Source organism: Argopecten irradians, chromosome 16 (genome assembly GCF_041381155.1).
Source record: "Argopecten irradians isolate NY chromosome 16, Ai_NY, whole genome shotgun sequence".
In the NCBI taxonomy this organism is placed as follows: Eukaryota; Metazoa; Mollusca; class Bivalvia; order Pectinida; family Pectinidae; genus Argopecten; species Argopecten irradians.
Window position 1 is genome coordinate 22,717,976 of NC_091149.1, and position 13,867 is coordinate 22,731,842.

The following is a 13,867-nucleotide window of genomic DNA, read 5'->3' on the forward strand; positions in this document are numbered from 1 at the left end:
ATTTCTCTACTTACAGACTCGCCCCAGTGTTGTAACTCCCTGTAACAATAGATATATTTCTGTCCTTACAGACTCGCCCCAGTGTTGTAACTCCCTGTAACAAAAGATATATTTCTCTACTTACAGACTCGCCCCAGTGCTGTAACTCCCTGTAACAATAGATATATTTCTCTACTTACAGACTTGCCCCAGTGTTGTAACTCCCTGTAACAATAGATATATTTCTGTCCTTACAGACTCGCCCCAGTGCTGTAACTCCCTGTAACAATAGATATATTTCTGTCCTTACAGACTCGCCCCAGTGTTGTAACTCCCTGTAACAAAAGATATATTTCTCTACTTACAGACTCGCCCCAGTGCTGTAACTCCCTGTAACAATAGATATATTTCTCTACTTACAGACTCGCCCCAGTGTTGTAACTCCCTGTAACAATAGATATATTTCTGTCCTTACAGACTCGCCCCAGTGTTGTAACTCCCTGTAACAAAAGATATATTTCTCTACTTACAGACTCGCCCCAGTGCTGTAACTCCCTGTAACAATAGATATATTTCTCTACTTACAGACTCGCCCCAGTGTTGTAACTCCCTGTAACAATAGATATATTTCTGTCCTTACAGACTCGCCCCAGTGTTGTAACTCCCTGTAACAATAGATATATTTCTCTACTTACAGACTCGCCCCAGTGCTGTAACTCCCTTTAACAATAGATATATTTCTCTACTTACAGACTCGCCCCAGTGCTGTTACTCCCTGTAACAATAGATATATTTCTCTACTTACAGACTCGCCCCAGTGCTGTAACTCCCTTTAACAATAGATATATTTCTCTACTTACAGACTCGCCCCAGTGCTGTAACTCCCTTTAACAATAGATATATTTCTCTACTTACAGACTCGCCCCAGTGTTGTAACTCCCTGTAACAATAGATATATTTCTCTCCTTACAGACTCGCCCCAGTGCTGTAACTCCCTGTAACAATAGATATATTTCTCTCCTTACAGACTCGCCCCAGTGCTGTAACTCCCTGTAACAATAGATATATTTCTCTCCTTACAGACTCGCCCCAGTGCTGTAACTCCCTGTAACAATAGATATATTTCTCTCCTTACAGACTCGCCCCAGTGCTGTAACTCCCTGTAACAATAGATATATTTCTGTCCTTACAGACTCGCCCCAGTGCTGTAACTCCCTGTAACAATAGATATATTTCTCTCCTTACAGACTCGCCCCAGTGCTGTAACTCCTGTAACAATAGATATATTTCTGTCCTTACAGACTCGCCCCAGTGCTGTAACTCCCTGTAACAATAGATATATTTCTCTCCTTACAGACTCGCCCCAGTGCTGTAACTCCCTGTAACAATAGATATATTTCTCTCCTTACAGACTCGCCCCAGTGCTGTATCTCCCTGTTAGCCTTATTGCAGTTGATATATTATAGCAGTTCAGATATCAAGTTGGAGGCCAGTCGTAAGGTATGGAAGTTCTTCCACTGTAAATATAGAGGCAAATCATAGTTCTTTTGTTTATCAATGCTTAAGTTTTATATCCTTTCACTTTAAACGTACTTATTTTAGCACAGTCAAGTATTAGTGCAAATACAGAAAACTATAGATTATCATTTATTATCACAGACATTAATTAACGCAAATTGGTAATTCAATACCAGAAATACTCATCAGGTATCAGTTGAAGATGATGAATATGTTTGCTCTGACTTAAGTTTTGATTTTACCTGATTTTTAATTGTTTTTGTAGATATTGGATTTTCTAGTTGATAAAACAAACGCTGCCAAAAATGTATCTAAACAGTTAGGATGGCAGGAAGCCATAACAAAACTGTTCATCTTCCGTGTCACGGACAATAAACCCGTCAACAATACTCAGGACAGTGTGGATACCTCCGAAAATCCTGTTGCTATGGCAACAGGCAGTGAAAATATGTTATCATCCAGTAAGGTTGAGGGAGGCATTGAAGTGAAGGCCGACTCACATTTAAGTGTAAATGGAACACCTAAGCACCCGACGACGTTAAGTCTCAGTGACAGTGACTTCTCTCTCGCACTCACACCTAATACTCCACGCACACCCATGTTCATTTCACAACGACAGTTTGAAGACATTTTAACCTCAGAGGAAGAACGGCCAAGGTCAATGAGTCGAAGTTCAAGTGCTAGTGTTGAGGACTTAAACTCATTAGGTCAACGATTGCAGGATCGATCGGGATCCGTAGTCAGCCAATCAGCATTAAGTATTTCTACGAGTGATAGTGTGATGAGTTTAACAGACAATGCGGATGGAGGAATGGATGATTCGCAGCAGAAATCGCAGGACGAAGTACAGAATATACAGCAAGTGTTAGATAGTCTCGGCATTCAAAAAGTTTACATTCGCAATAGTATGGAAAGGACAGAAGAACTGTGTCAAAATCTGTTGATTATATTACTCAGCATCATGTGGAAAGGAATTGAGGGATCAGACAGAACAGCTTGGAAGGTAGGATTTAATCTAGATTTAGAACTTACTAATGTCCTGTAAAAAAAAAGATTCTAGAATGATGCCAGGACTTTGAAGATGTGAATCTCATTATTTCCTCAATAGGGCTTGTTTTGTTTGTCTGGATCAAATATTTAATGTTTATAAATACTTGGCAATGTTTTCCTGTGGCCTGGTCACCAACTTCAAATTCATGGGGTTTGCTTGCATTTGCATTAATTAATTAATTTAATAAATATATTGATAATTCAATTGATATTTATTATTTGATAAATATCAATTATTCAATTTAGTTATTTATTTTCATTGATTATTAAGCTCATATAATTATTTGAAAGTCTTTTCTGTTATCTAGATCTCATACTTAAAGTCACACTATAGGTAACTATCAACAAAAAATCAAGTTAGATTCGTCACCAATATTGATAGTATTTGTTGATGTAGTTGAAAATAAGTGATATTAAATAATTTTTATTATGACTTCTTAATAATTTTGGTACAGCAGTTGTTGAAAGTCGATACATGTTAACATGCCTTCATTTCAAACTGGTCGTCATAGAAGTTGCGATTGTTGCCGATCAGAAGTCGAAAAGTTCTTGACCCGTTCTCGGAAGAGTTCGAACAGTCGTTACATAGTTACGGTAGCCACATGACGTTCTTGGCAATGGCATTACAATGCCAGCTAACATCCCGTCGTTTGATTTAGTCCTGTCTCTGCATAATTTACAACAGGATTTTTTTTTCAAGATTCTTCTAAATCATGAAAAAAATAAGACAGATACGGATAAGGCCAAAAAAAAAAATCTGTTTGTTTAGGGTCCTCCGACCCTACTTAGATTTTACCCCCCGACCGTAAACTTTTCATTGATAAAAATTGAAAATCTTGTGATGCATCATTTTCGTTTGCGTGCATGGCAAAGTCCCTCAACTTTTGGGACTTTGCAATCAAACACACCCGAAAAATGGCGGCCATGACAAGTGAGCCAGCTGGCCAAACGCACGCAAACTAACCGAGGTACATACACAAAACGTCACCAAACATGACAATTGGATTATGAATGGCAATCACCAATTAATTAACACCTCAGGCACAAAATTATAGGTCCTGTCAGTGGGTATTTTTGACATGTGGCCCCTTTCAGCATGGTATGGCTAGTGTGTTGTGTCAGTACTGCGGTGCCGGTGAGTGACAGCACTAAGTGTTGAGGTTTTGTCTAGGTTAAATATCGCTTGTAAATTAAATACAGTAAAACCCCTCTAACTCGAACCCGGATTCCTCGAATACCCCCTATTCGTCGAACTGGTCGTACGGTCCCGACCGTGTCCCTATATAATCTATGTAACAAAACCCTGGATAGCTCGAACAGCTATTCGTCGAATACCCCTTATTCCTCGAACAGAAATATATCACTGTTTGAGCAAATACATAGTATGTACCCATGCATTCGTCGAACAGGTGTTCAGCCCTTGATAATTGTTTACCTGTGTCACACCTGACTGCACCGACCGTCACGGATAATAGCTCACGACCTGTGTTTATACAAGTGTCGTATCAAGTCTTTCGGTAATTAATGGATTAACAGTGTCAGTATTACCTACCTTCACGATCGCCAGTCGTTGTTTGATGCAAACTTTATTTGAATATTTCAGAAAAGGCATTAAATAATCGATATCTCTCTCGTAATAATCTTCGCTTAAATACGAAAATACGGAAGATGTTGATTCGTGTTAAATAGAAAGTACGCATTGTGAAATGACAAAAGAGTTGGAAGAAATCGCTGACGTCCGACTTCCTGTATAAGTTCAATTTTTTTTTTTAATTTCTGTGTTCTTTTTCCAAAAGACATAAACAATACCAAAATTTGATAGTGCTAAGTACAAATCACGTTGACCCATGTTCGATTTTATCATTGAGTTCCGTATCTTTCCCCGCATATTGTATTTTTGTAACTTTCTTCGTGAACACGTGTAACCTAACGCTGTTACAAGGTAGACATAGGTATCGTTGTTTGTTCTTAACTATGCTGGTTAATAACTTTATAGTGTGTATTTATTTTGTAAATGTGTTAAATGATTTTTGTTAATTAAATCATCGAAATTGTACACATTGCCTGTTTTAACCAATATGGTACCACGTTTGACGATCGTTTACATTTGATTTACTTTGTCGTCAGTATTTTCAAACCCTCATTTTATGTAATACATATTTTTTTCAACTTGATATTGCTATCAAAAACACTTTCATAAAAAATCCAAAATGCTGAAATTACGGTAATTAAAATGTCATTGCAATGTGTTGTTTGTCTTAGGGAGACCGGACATTTTGACTGTCAATGGTCGATCATGACCAACCTCGGATGAGTCGAATACCCTGTATTCCTCGAATTATTGATATGGTCCCCTGCTGTTCGAGTTATAGGGGTTTTACTGTATTTTGTTTCAGTCCAAAATTTGTGTACATATTTATTATATTTCAAACTTCTTTGACAATATGCAGTGTGCGTGTAGATTATTCTGTATATGTACAAGTCTATAAAGCGAAAATGAAAAAGTGTTTTCATTATTAAAGATATAGAATTTAACATATATTGCAAAATTGAAACAAGAAAAAAATAAAAGACAATTATTTGTAAAAGAGAAAGAGACAATTTATAGCAGCATGTTAAAGTATGGTGAACAATATAGACTTTCTTTTTAATGCACATTTAAAAATATCATGCAAGTACATTCAGTACCTGAACCGTTTAACGTTCCCAGCCTAACGCAAACGCAACGCAAAAAATCTGTCCGTTAGCTAACGCTAACGATTGCTAACGCTAACGATTAACGATTAACGATAAACGATTAACGCATTACCGGCTAACGATTAACGCAAAACGCAAAACGATCGACAAGCATAGACCAGAAATACCATCGTTATAATCACAGAAATGGTTTGACGGTAAATAAATTACGGATCTTGACGTTCTGAAATACAAACGAAAGTATAAGAAAAATGGGAGTATGTTTAGGATTAAAATTTCTGCATATCATATAAACATTTGCCTATGAAAACTATATGGACACGATGAGGACAAAGACGACAGTATACTCTATACGAAGTTTCCACTTTACAGGTACAAAATGTACGTTTACAAAATGAATTACATGTGCAACTGTATGTATTAAGAAAGAATGGTATTATTCTAAAGTATCTCATTCACCTGATATTTTAAGAATAACAAATTATTACAACATCTCTTTACTGAATGATAATAACACAATGAAGTCAAACATGACTGTACTCGATACGAAGTAATAAGCTAATTCATTCCAACGTAATCTATGTGAAAGCATATTGTAAACATCAAAACTTTGAAATACGACAGTACGTGAAATGTACTGTCACATTGTACGGGGCACAGGTAAGTTGGGTATAGAGTTAATATCCCTCCCAAGAAGGTGTTAATTACAGGTGAACTCCACCCGTGGCTAGCTACAGGGGGTCGACACAAAGTATCACCTGTAGTGACCTATATACCTGTACAGGTAAAATACCCGTGCGCGTCTCGCTGGGAATTGAAGAAATTCCAGGTACAAGTAACAACGAACACGTGTGAGAAGTTGATTGTCCAGTTTTTATTGATATGAGCAGAAACGTATATCCGTGTCTGATTTGACACGCGTACAGTACGTGTGAAGGCTTACAATGTAACGTACCTGCTCAGTTTGAATTCTGTACACGTGTTCTACATGTAGATGTAGGTATTCTTGTACATTACGGACATTCTTGTATGTGAAGAAATGCTAACATTTACATCTTTTTATTCCCTTTTCCATTTTCATATAAATACAAGTACTAATTAATTGCGTTTAAAAAATATTTACATGTAGATGCAAAACCTCACCTCCTCCAGTGTTCAAACTCGTCATGTTAATGATTTTTAAACTTTACGAATTTATTTACAAATCTCCCAAGTTGCGCTCTTCGTACATTGATATTAAAATATAAAAGATATGGAATGCAATACAATACACTTTATTCATTTTTTTTTATTTCAGAAATGTTATAATGATCGCTTCTACACGAAGCGGTAAACGTAATATCTTAGGAGAAAAGTAATGAACAGTAAATCCGGATCGTCAAAGCGTCTCACCGGCATTTGGTTCTATTTTTAGTGGTTAACGTTAGCGGAAGTGGATCCCACAAACGATTAACGCAAATGATTTATAATGCAAACGATTATAAATGCAACTAACGATTAACGATTGCTAACACAAACGATAATGATTAACGATAAACGATTGCTAACGCTAACGATTGCTAACGGAAATAACGCAAATGCAAACGAAACGCAAATTTGGGAACGTTAAACGGTTCAGGTACTGTAGGCAATAAATCTGTGACATGAAAGTTATATAAAATGTTTAAAAAAAAAAAAAAAAAAATCTGACCTACCTACCCTATTTTTTTGGCCTCATGTGACCCTAAACAAACTTTTTTTTTGGCCTAATGGGACTTTAAGTAGCAGATAAGGATGATCAAACTTTAACTTAATAAATAGAAATAAAACTTGTCTGTTGTCTTTATGGCTTTGTGCATTAGACATTTTGTAACTAATGATTGAACTTTAGGAAAGAGGCCAGGTGTTTTCCTGGATTGACCGAATTGCTGAGACACATGAGTTACTACGATCCCCGACGGAGATAAAGCGTCGTCTGCTTGAGCTGATGCTTCACTCGTGTACCTCGGACATTAGGGAGGCTGGTGAGTGGATCATGATTGGGTACCCAGTATGCAAATTGGAGATCGATAACATGATGACAAATTAGAGATTACATGCTGACAGTTTTCATTCAAAACCACATAATTTAATTTTTCTTGGTTTTCATATTTGTCTACCATTTGTCTACCTATCATACTTCTATGAAAAATAATCTGAGAATGATATTGCTTGAAAACCTGATGGTACTGTGACATCATAATACATGTACAGAGATATGGATATTTGGTATCAATTTAGAAAAAAAAATCTTTTGAAAAATCAATTGAATCATGCATTAAAACATACTTTATTTCATCAAGTAGTCAGAAAAATTAATTCTAAGCATTGATTTTGTTTGCACACTTTTGTGAGAATCTGCTATCCTTAAAATATAAAATCATTGAGTTTGATCTTTTGTCTAGGTCAAGCTGTTGCCGGGCCAACAGAAAATGCAATAGAACTCGTTCGACTGGTTCGACACTTTATGCAGGAGGATGTCAACCTTTTCTCTGATACAGATGATAAATTTACAGAACGGGTAAGGCTTATCATCACTACTCACATTTCTTCTTCTAATACTTCTTTTCTTATTTTTAATTAACAATTTTAGATATTCTCAGTAGTTAATATACAAGATAAAACCTAAGATGTAAGCAATATTTTGTTACCTCTTTTCATGGTCATAATTTTTCTGCTTATTTTACTCCAGACTTTCAAATTGACTCAGAAAACGTTTTCTAAGCTATCTTTAATTTGTAGGAGAGTTCAGAAGGCTCCTTCGTAAGTAAAATAGACACCGATATCTACAGCCATTTTTGGTTATCATGGAAACTAAAACATGGCCGCCACACCTAGATTGCATCCTCTGTCCCTGTCTTTCTATCAATCATTTAATTTTATATTTCCTGAAATGTCTTTAGAGGAATCTTGTTGGATTATATGGACTATGATAATTTCTGTATTGTCTTTTTACTGTCATATAACATGAACTATTAATTTTGTAAAATAATCTTGAGCATCATGGCAGGTCTTCACTTTTTACAACATTGATATTTTTAATGAAATGCATTGTTGATACTAATATAACATTACAATTTGTAATTACTGAAACAGATTCTGATATTTGGCATGAGTTTCTTTCAATTGTTGCAAATGATATGTGACATTTCAATTATCTTCAAAAAATATATTTAGTATAACAGAAGATTACGTGTTATGGAATCAACTTTTTTTTTTTTTTTTTTATAAATTTTACTGTTAATATATAGAATTAACATACATCTTTTCGATATTCTATTAACCAAGCTTGTTCTTATTCATTAAATTACTATGATTTGCAGTTAAATTTAATTATTACATTTCATTAGTTTTCTTTGCAAGCTTTGTAGCCAAAATTTGATTATGCGATATCTTGCAAATGAGGAGCTGTTTTGGGCTGGATACTTCTGTGCACATTTGATTCTTATTTTAGTACAAATTCACAATCTAGGGTCACTGTAGCCATACAAAGTAGCGACAAACTTTGTACTGAAATACCATACATGATCAGAGTACTGACAATCATTTTACTTTTCCTTAATTGACAAATTTCTGTTTGTAAAATTTCATAATTAATTGATATACATGCAGTCAAGCCTTTCTATAAAGACTAATAGTATGCAACAGAGAGATGAAAAATTGTAGTATTTGTATTTTTGATTTAGCCTGGTGGTCTTCATACACATGTTGACACTAAGGCGGTTTTTACTTTTGTTTTTAATATTCCATTTTACCAGCTCTTTGACAACAGACTCAAACCTCTGTGTATGAAGCATTTACCTCAGTTGGTTGGATGTACGTGCACTCTAGGCTGCAAAACATTTGAGAGGAATTTGTTTCTTGCCATTTGTCATAAAAATCCTTGAATCTATGCAACACCTGTGTCACCCAACACATCCCAACTCTACGAAACATTCAGTCACTGTTAGAAGCATCACAAATTATGATCAATCCTGCTAGATGTATTTACTATTCCATCCATTCCGGCAAATAAAGCATAATCTTACCCACAATGCAATTGCAATCCCAGATTCCCAGAATGCATTTGATACCTTGATCCAAACTAAGGCTGCTACTTCCAATATAATTACCTAATACTATGTCTTAAAATTGGGATAAATAAAGAAAATGTTAGATATGAAAAAAACTTAAAGTTTACTAAGTTTGTAATACCATTATATCAAAAAATGAAAACTTAATGCATTGCATGGTGTTTGATTTCTGAATTAGCTGTTGATCTGATGAACAATGAATTCAATATGTTCAAAATTAATTGATAGATTCAAATTAATGAGTCCTCTGACACTATGAAACAAATTCTCCACTGAGACTGTTTCTAAAGCAGCATTATTAATAGTATATCATGTCTCTCTTTAAATCTTGAAATAATTTCAAACTGCTATGTATTATTATTTCTATATTCGAATGTTTCTCAAGGGAATTCTATCCTTAATGCATGGTTTTCCTGTGGATTTCAAGGAAACTAAATGAGATATGAATGTGTACTGTATCGTGTATTTATTGTTTACTTAGTAATAGACTTGGAGCCATTTATCAAAATTAATTGAAGATTAATTAACCTGATGCATGAATTAAATAAACAAACAAGCATATTTATTGAGGTAGTCTTCAAGCATGTAGTTTAATTAGTCAATATATTTTTATGTTGCCAAGAAAACATTTCGCTGAAATAGCTTAAATTACTAATTTAATCAGTACCAGGCCAGATAACAATTCAAAAATAAATATCAAGACTTACATGTAAAATATCCAAACTGTTTGTAATTATAGAAAACCATGATAGTTCAAAGTTCAAATGACTGAGCCAAGAAATATCATTTGATAGGGTCATTTACTCACTCGTCTGATAAGAAGACAATCATTTATATAGCAGTACATGCAGAAAGCAAGGACAATTCCCTTCGATTAATTGATTGTATTGTTTTGCAGCAGATCACTTAATATAAACAGGAAATATGTTTACCTTAATGTTTAGGAAAGCAAAATGATTATAAATTGAAATTAAAGTCAATTTAACCTTTGCTAATTTTAATAAATTTCAGTTGATACATGTATCACTGTGACCTAGTTTTAATTTATATCTGACCTAGTTCTAAATTATACTGAAGTCATACTGACCTATCTTGGTGACCTTGTGGTCAAGTTTTCCAACATTCGACCTTGCTAACTGTGACCTATTTCAAAAGCTGAATCTATTTCACTATGACCTATTTTAAAAATTGTCTGTAATATTGTCACTGTGACCTATTTTAACCACTGTCATTATCTTTGTTACTGTGACCTATTTTAATACTTGTATATATGTCACTATGACCTATTTTAACAGCTTATAGAGGACACCATGACTTTGCTGGATATCCTTTCTGTGTGGGATGTAGAATCGGACGGAGGATGGAAAGAGATGGCACGACTTGGACTTAATCTCCTAATCCTATTCGCAAAGCATCCTAATCTTGAGGTAATAAGCTAGATTATGATTTTAATGGAAACTATGATTTTAATTTAGCTGATGAATAAAAAGTCTCTCGTAACAATTACGTAAATTTAATGATTGATTATAAAACAATTTAATGTTGATTATGTTCTATTTGATATTACAATTAGTACATGTACTTTAATTGATAACTGTAAACCAACATAATTTCACATTTTCATAATTAACTGTTTTTTCATGCCAATTTCACGATTTCTACTTACCCACTAAATTCACGAAATTAATTCACACACAAAAATTTGTTGGTTTACGGCAGGTACCCAGAGTAATTTGCTTGTGTTCGTATTTAACAGCCCAGATAGCCAGGGTCATCAAAAGAGTACATGTATGTCTAAAGTGTAATGTAATCGTTTCATTACAGCTGTGTGCTGTAGCTACAGCAAAGCTCCATAACCTGGTCCAGACCAAACTCATTTCCAGCTCAGCAGAGGCCTCATACATCATCGGTAACCTTCACACCATCATAGTCAAGGCCGTCACAGGTGGGCAGATAACTCTCGCAAGATTCATTTTATATGGCTGCAGGGGCATTAAAATTTCAACAGATTCTTTAAGTTAGAAAGATCAATTTTTTCTTTATAAAACTGACTTATTATATTGACTTCTTTTATAGATGTTTCATATACTGTTTGTTTGCATACTATAAACAATCTTATTTTGGTGCCATGAAAGCACAGAAGCGAACTCAACAGGTCGATTGATGATGAAATTGTGCAAACACCGTTTTGATCATTGTTATATAAACGATAAAATGAGAGCTACAGTTAGTAGCTCAGTCTTACTGTTAAAAGCATTTCTAGCAGGAACGTCACTAAAATTAAAGTAAGGATTGAATTGAATTAATGTTTGTGATTTACATTATTACATTGCCAATTTTGAATGCAGACCATTTAACCATGGTTTATTAACCATTTTCTACATTTCTAGAGAACACAGACAACTACTCTTTCTTAATACCTGTACTGAAGGCTCTTATCGACAAGGCATTTGACCTATTGAACCTTGACCTTCACCTGCCAAACTTACCCCCAACTGCCAGAAGTCCCACGTTTTTTGATGATTTCAGAGCCTATTGTTTGACAGAGGAGTGGACTGTCTTCGTTGAGAGCTATGTAAGTAGTTTTCTTTCATACCTACACGTGTAATACTGGCTGGTCTAGGGCAATACACTCATGTCGCCTGAGGCTGTATTGCATGGCTACCCATGCAATAAAGCCTTGTGACGTCACGGCGTCAACAAAATCTCTATTTCCTCGGTAAAATTTTAACATTTTTTCACAAAATTGACTGGTTTTACTATAAAAGATACAAGCAACGGAATTTGTGTTGAAAATATCACGTAATTTTTCATGTATGGAAATTGACTTCCAGTCGTGGATTTCTTCGAATTTATTTCAAAATGGCGGGATATTATAGTTGTAAAATTGCAGTAAAACGTCGTGGTATGAAAGAAAAATACTCTTTCATAAGTGGATATGAAGGATAGGGATATTCTACCCTCGGGATCACAAAATGTTGCAAAACCCTCGGCAAGCCTCGGGTTTTACTACATTTTGTGACCCTCGGGTAGAATATCCCTATCCTTCATATCCACATATGAAAGAGTCTTATAATATAGAACAGGGGACATAATCAGTGTATATGTAGTTACATAGAAAGGAGGAGATAATCGTTTTGTATGTACTTATATAGAAAAAGGGAGATAATCATTATGTACATAGTTATATAGAAAACGGGAGATAATCATTACGTACAGTTATATAGAAAAGGGAGATTATCATTATGTACATAGTTATATAGGACAAGGGAGATAATCAGTATATACATAGTCATAGGGAAAAGGGGAGATAATCATTATATACATGGTTATAGAGAAAAGAGGAGATAATCATTATGTGCATAGTTATATAGGAAAAGGGAGATAATCATTTCAGTCGAGACTGTCTAAGCGACCCCCTGTATGTAGCGACTCCTTGTCTTATGTGACCTTACTTGAGACCCCCCAACGTATTTTGCTATATAATGGGTGTGTTTTCAGCGACTCCCTGTCATACGTGACAAGCGCCCATGTTTTTACAACCCAAACATCATAAAAAGTCTGTCTTGAGCAACTTTTCATTCGCCTGAGGCCATAATTATGATAGATAAAGAGGTGTGAACATCAAACTAAACATTGACTGTTGACTACGATAAGAGTACATCACTGTGTAACCAGTTTTGGCAGATCATGAAAGATTGTTTTTTTCCATAAAATTTTGCCTTAAACTATTAAAGGGGCTAGATATCATTCAGATATTTCTCAATACTAAACAATGGTAAACATTGACAATTAATAACGGAACACGTTAAATAAATCGGCATGTTTTATTTTGTCTACCGTATCATCCTATGGCTTGGCGTGGGTGACTCTCTTCTTGGTTTGTACCTGGCATTTACGACCAAACATAATTTCGTTCTTTGATATGAGTAAACAGTCATTATAACTGCCATCCCAAAGTCAGAAACCCTATATTTTCTTCAACGTTTCTCATAACACCAAAAAGTCTTGTAAAAACAAATGCATACAACTTGGGCTTCTGTAATGGCCGCCATTTGGTAGCAGTGTACAGTAGATTTGTAAAATTCAGCAAAATAAAGCCCAGGTTTTAAAATGTTACCTCTACTGTACAGTAATAATGTTTTTTAATTTACATAACATCTGCAATTGTTTTGCAATGGTTGTTTTCAGACAAATGTGATTTTGTATATTTTTTTAAGCCTGAAAAACCATGACACAAATATTATTTTTAATTAATTGCAATAAAATTTTTAACCCAAAATTACACCCCCCTCCAGATAGAATTTTTTTCTTGAACAAAGTTTAAAACCAAACATCAATGTATGTCTGCTTGTAATTTATAACTAGATCTAAATGATTTTTAATTAAAAAAATATAAATAATTTTTCATTTTTCTTTTTTTTTTATTATTATTATTTTCATTTTTTTTTTAAATCAGGTTATTGATACATTTATAATGAAGAATAAATTTAAGACAATTAAAGACAGATTTTTGTACAGTGATGTTGCAG

The 13,867-nt window shown here is 34.6% G+C and overlaps 1 protein-coding gene across 6 annotated transcripts in view; it reads left to right on the forward strand.

Annotated features, from left to right (window-relative positions):
• LOC138310490 (neurobeachin-like protein 1) overlaps positions 1-13,867 on the forward strand; it is an 81,398-nt gene that overhangs the window by 35,477 nt on the left and 32,054 nt on the right. For 4 of the 6 annotated variants that reach the window (XR_011206437.1, XM_069251725.1, XM_069251728.1 and 1 more), the window contains 8 exons: positions 1,391-1,479; positions 1,763-2,500; positions 7,115-7,247; positions 7,668-7,783; positions 8,005-8,025; positions 10,631-10,762; positions 11,160-11,280; positions 11,726-11,910. Coding sequence is in view for 5 of the 6 variants with exons in the window: in XM_069251725.1 (XP_069107826.1) it covers positions 1,391-1,479; positions 1,763-2,500; positions 7,115-7,247; positions 7,668-7,783; positions 8,005-8,025; positions 10,631-10,762; positions 11,160-11,280; positions 11,726-11,910 (1,535 nt within the window). In the remaining variant the exon portion in view is untranslated. The remainder of the gene's footprint in view (positions 1-1,390; positions 1,480-1,762; positions 2,501-7,114; positions 7,248-7,667; positions 7,784-8,004; positions 8,026-10,630; positions 10,763-11,159; positions 11,281-11,725; positions 11,911-13,867) is intronic. The other 2 variants (XM_069251726.1, XM_069251729.1) reach the window with 1 other exon arrangement.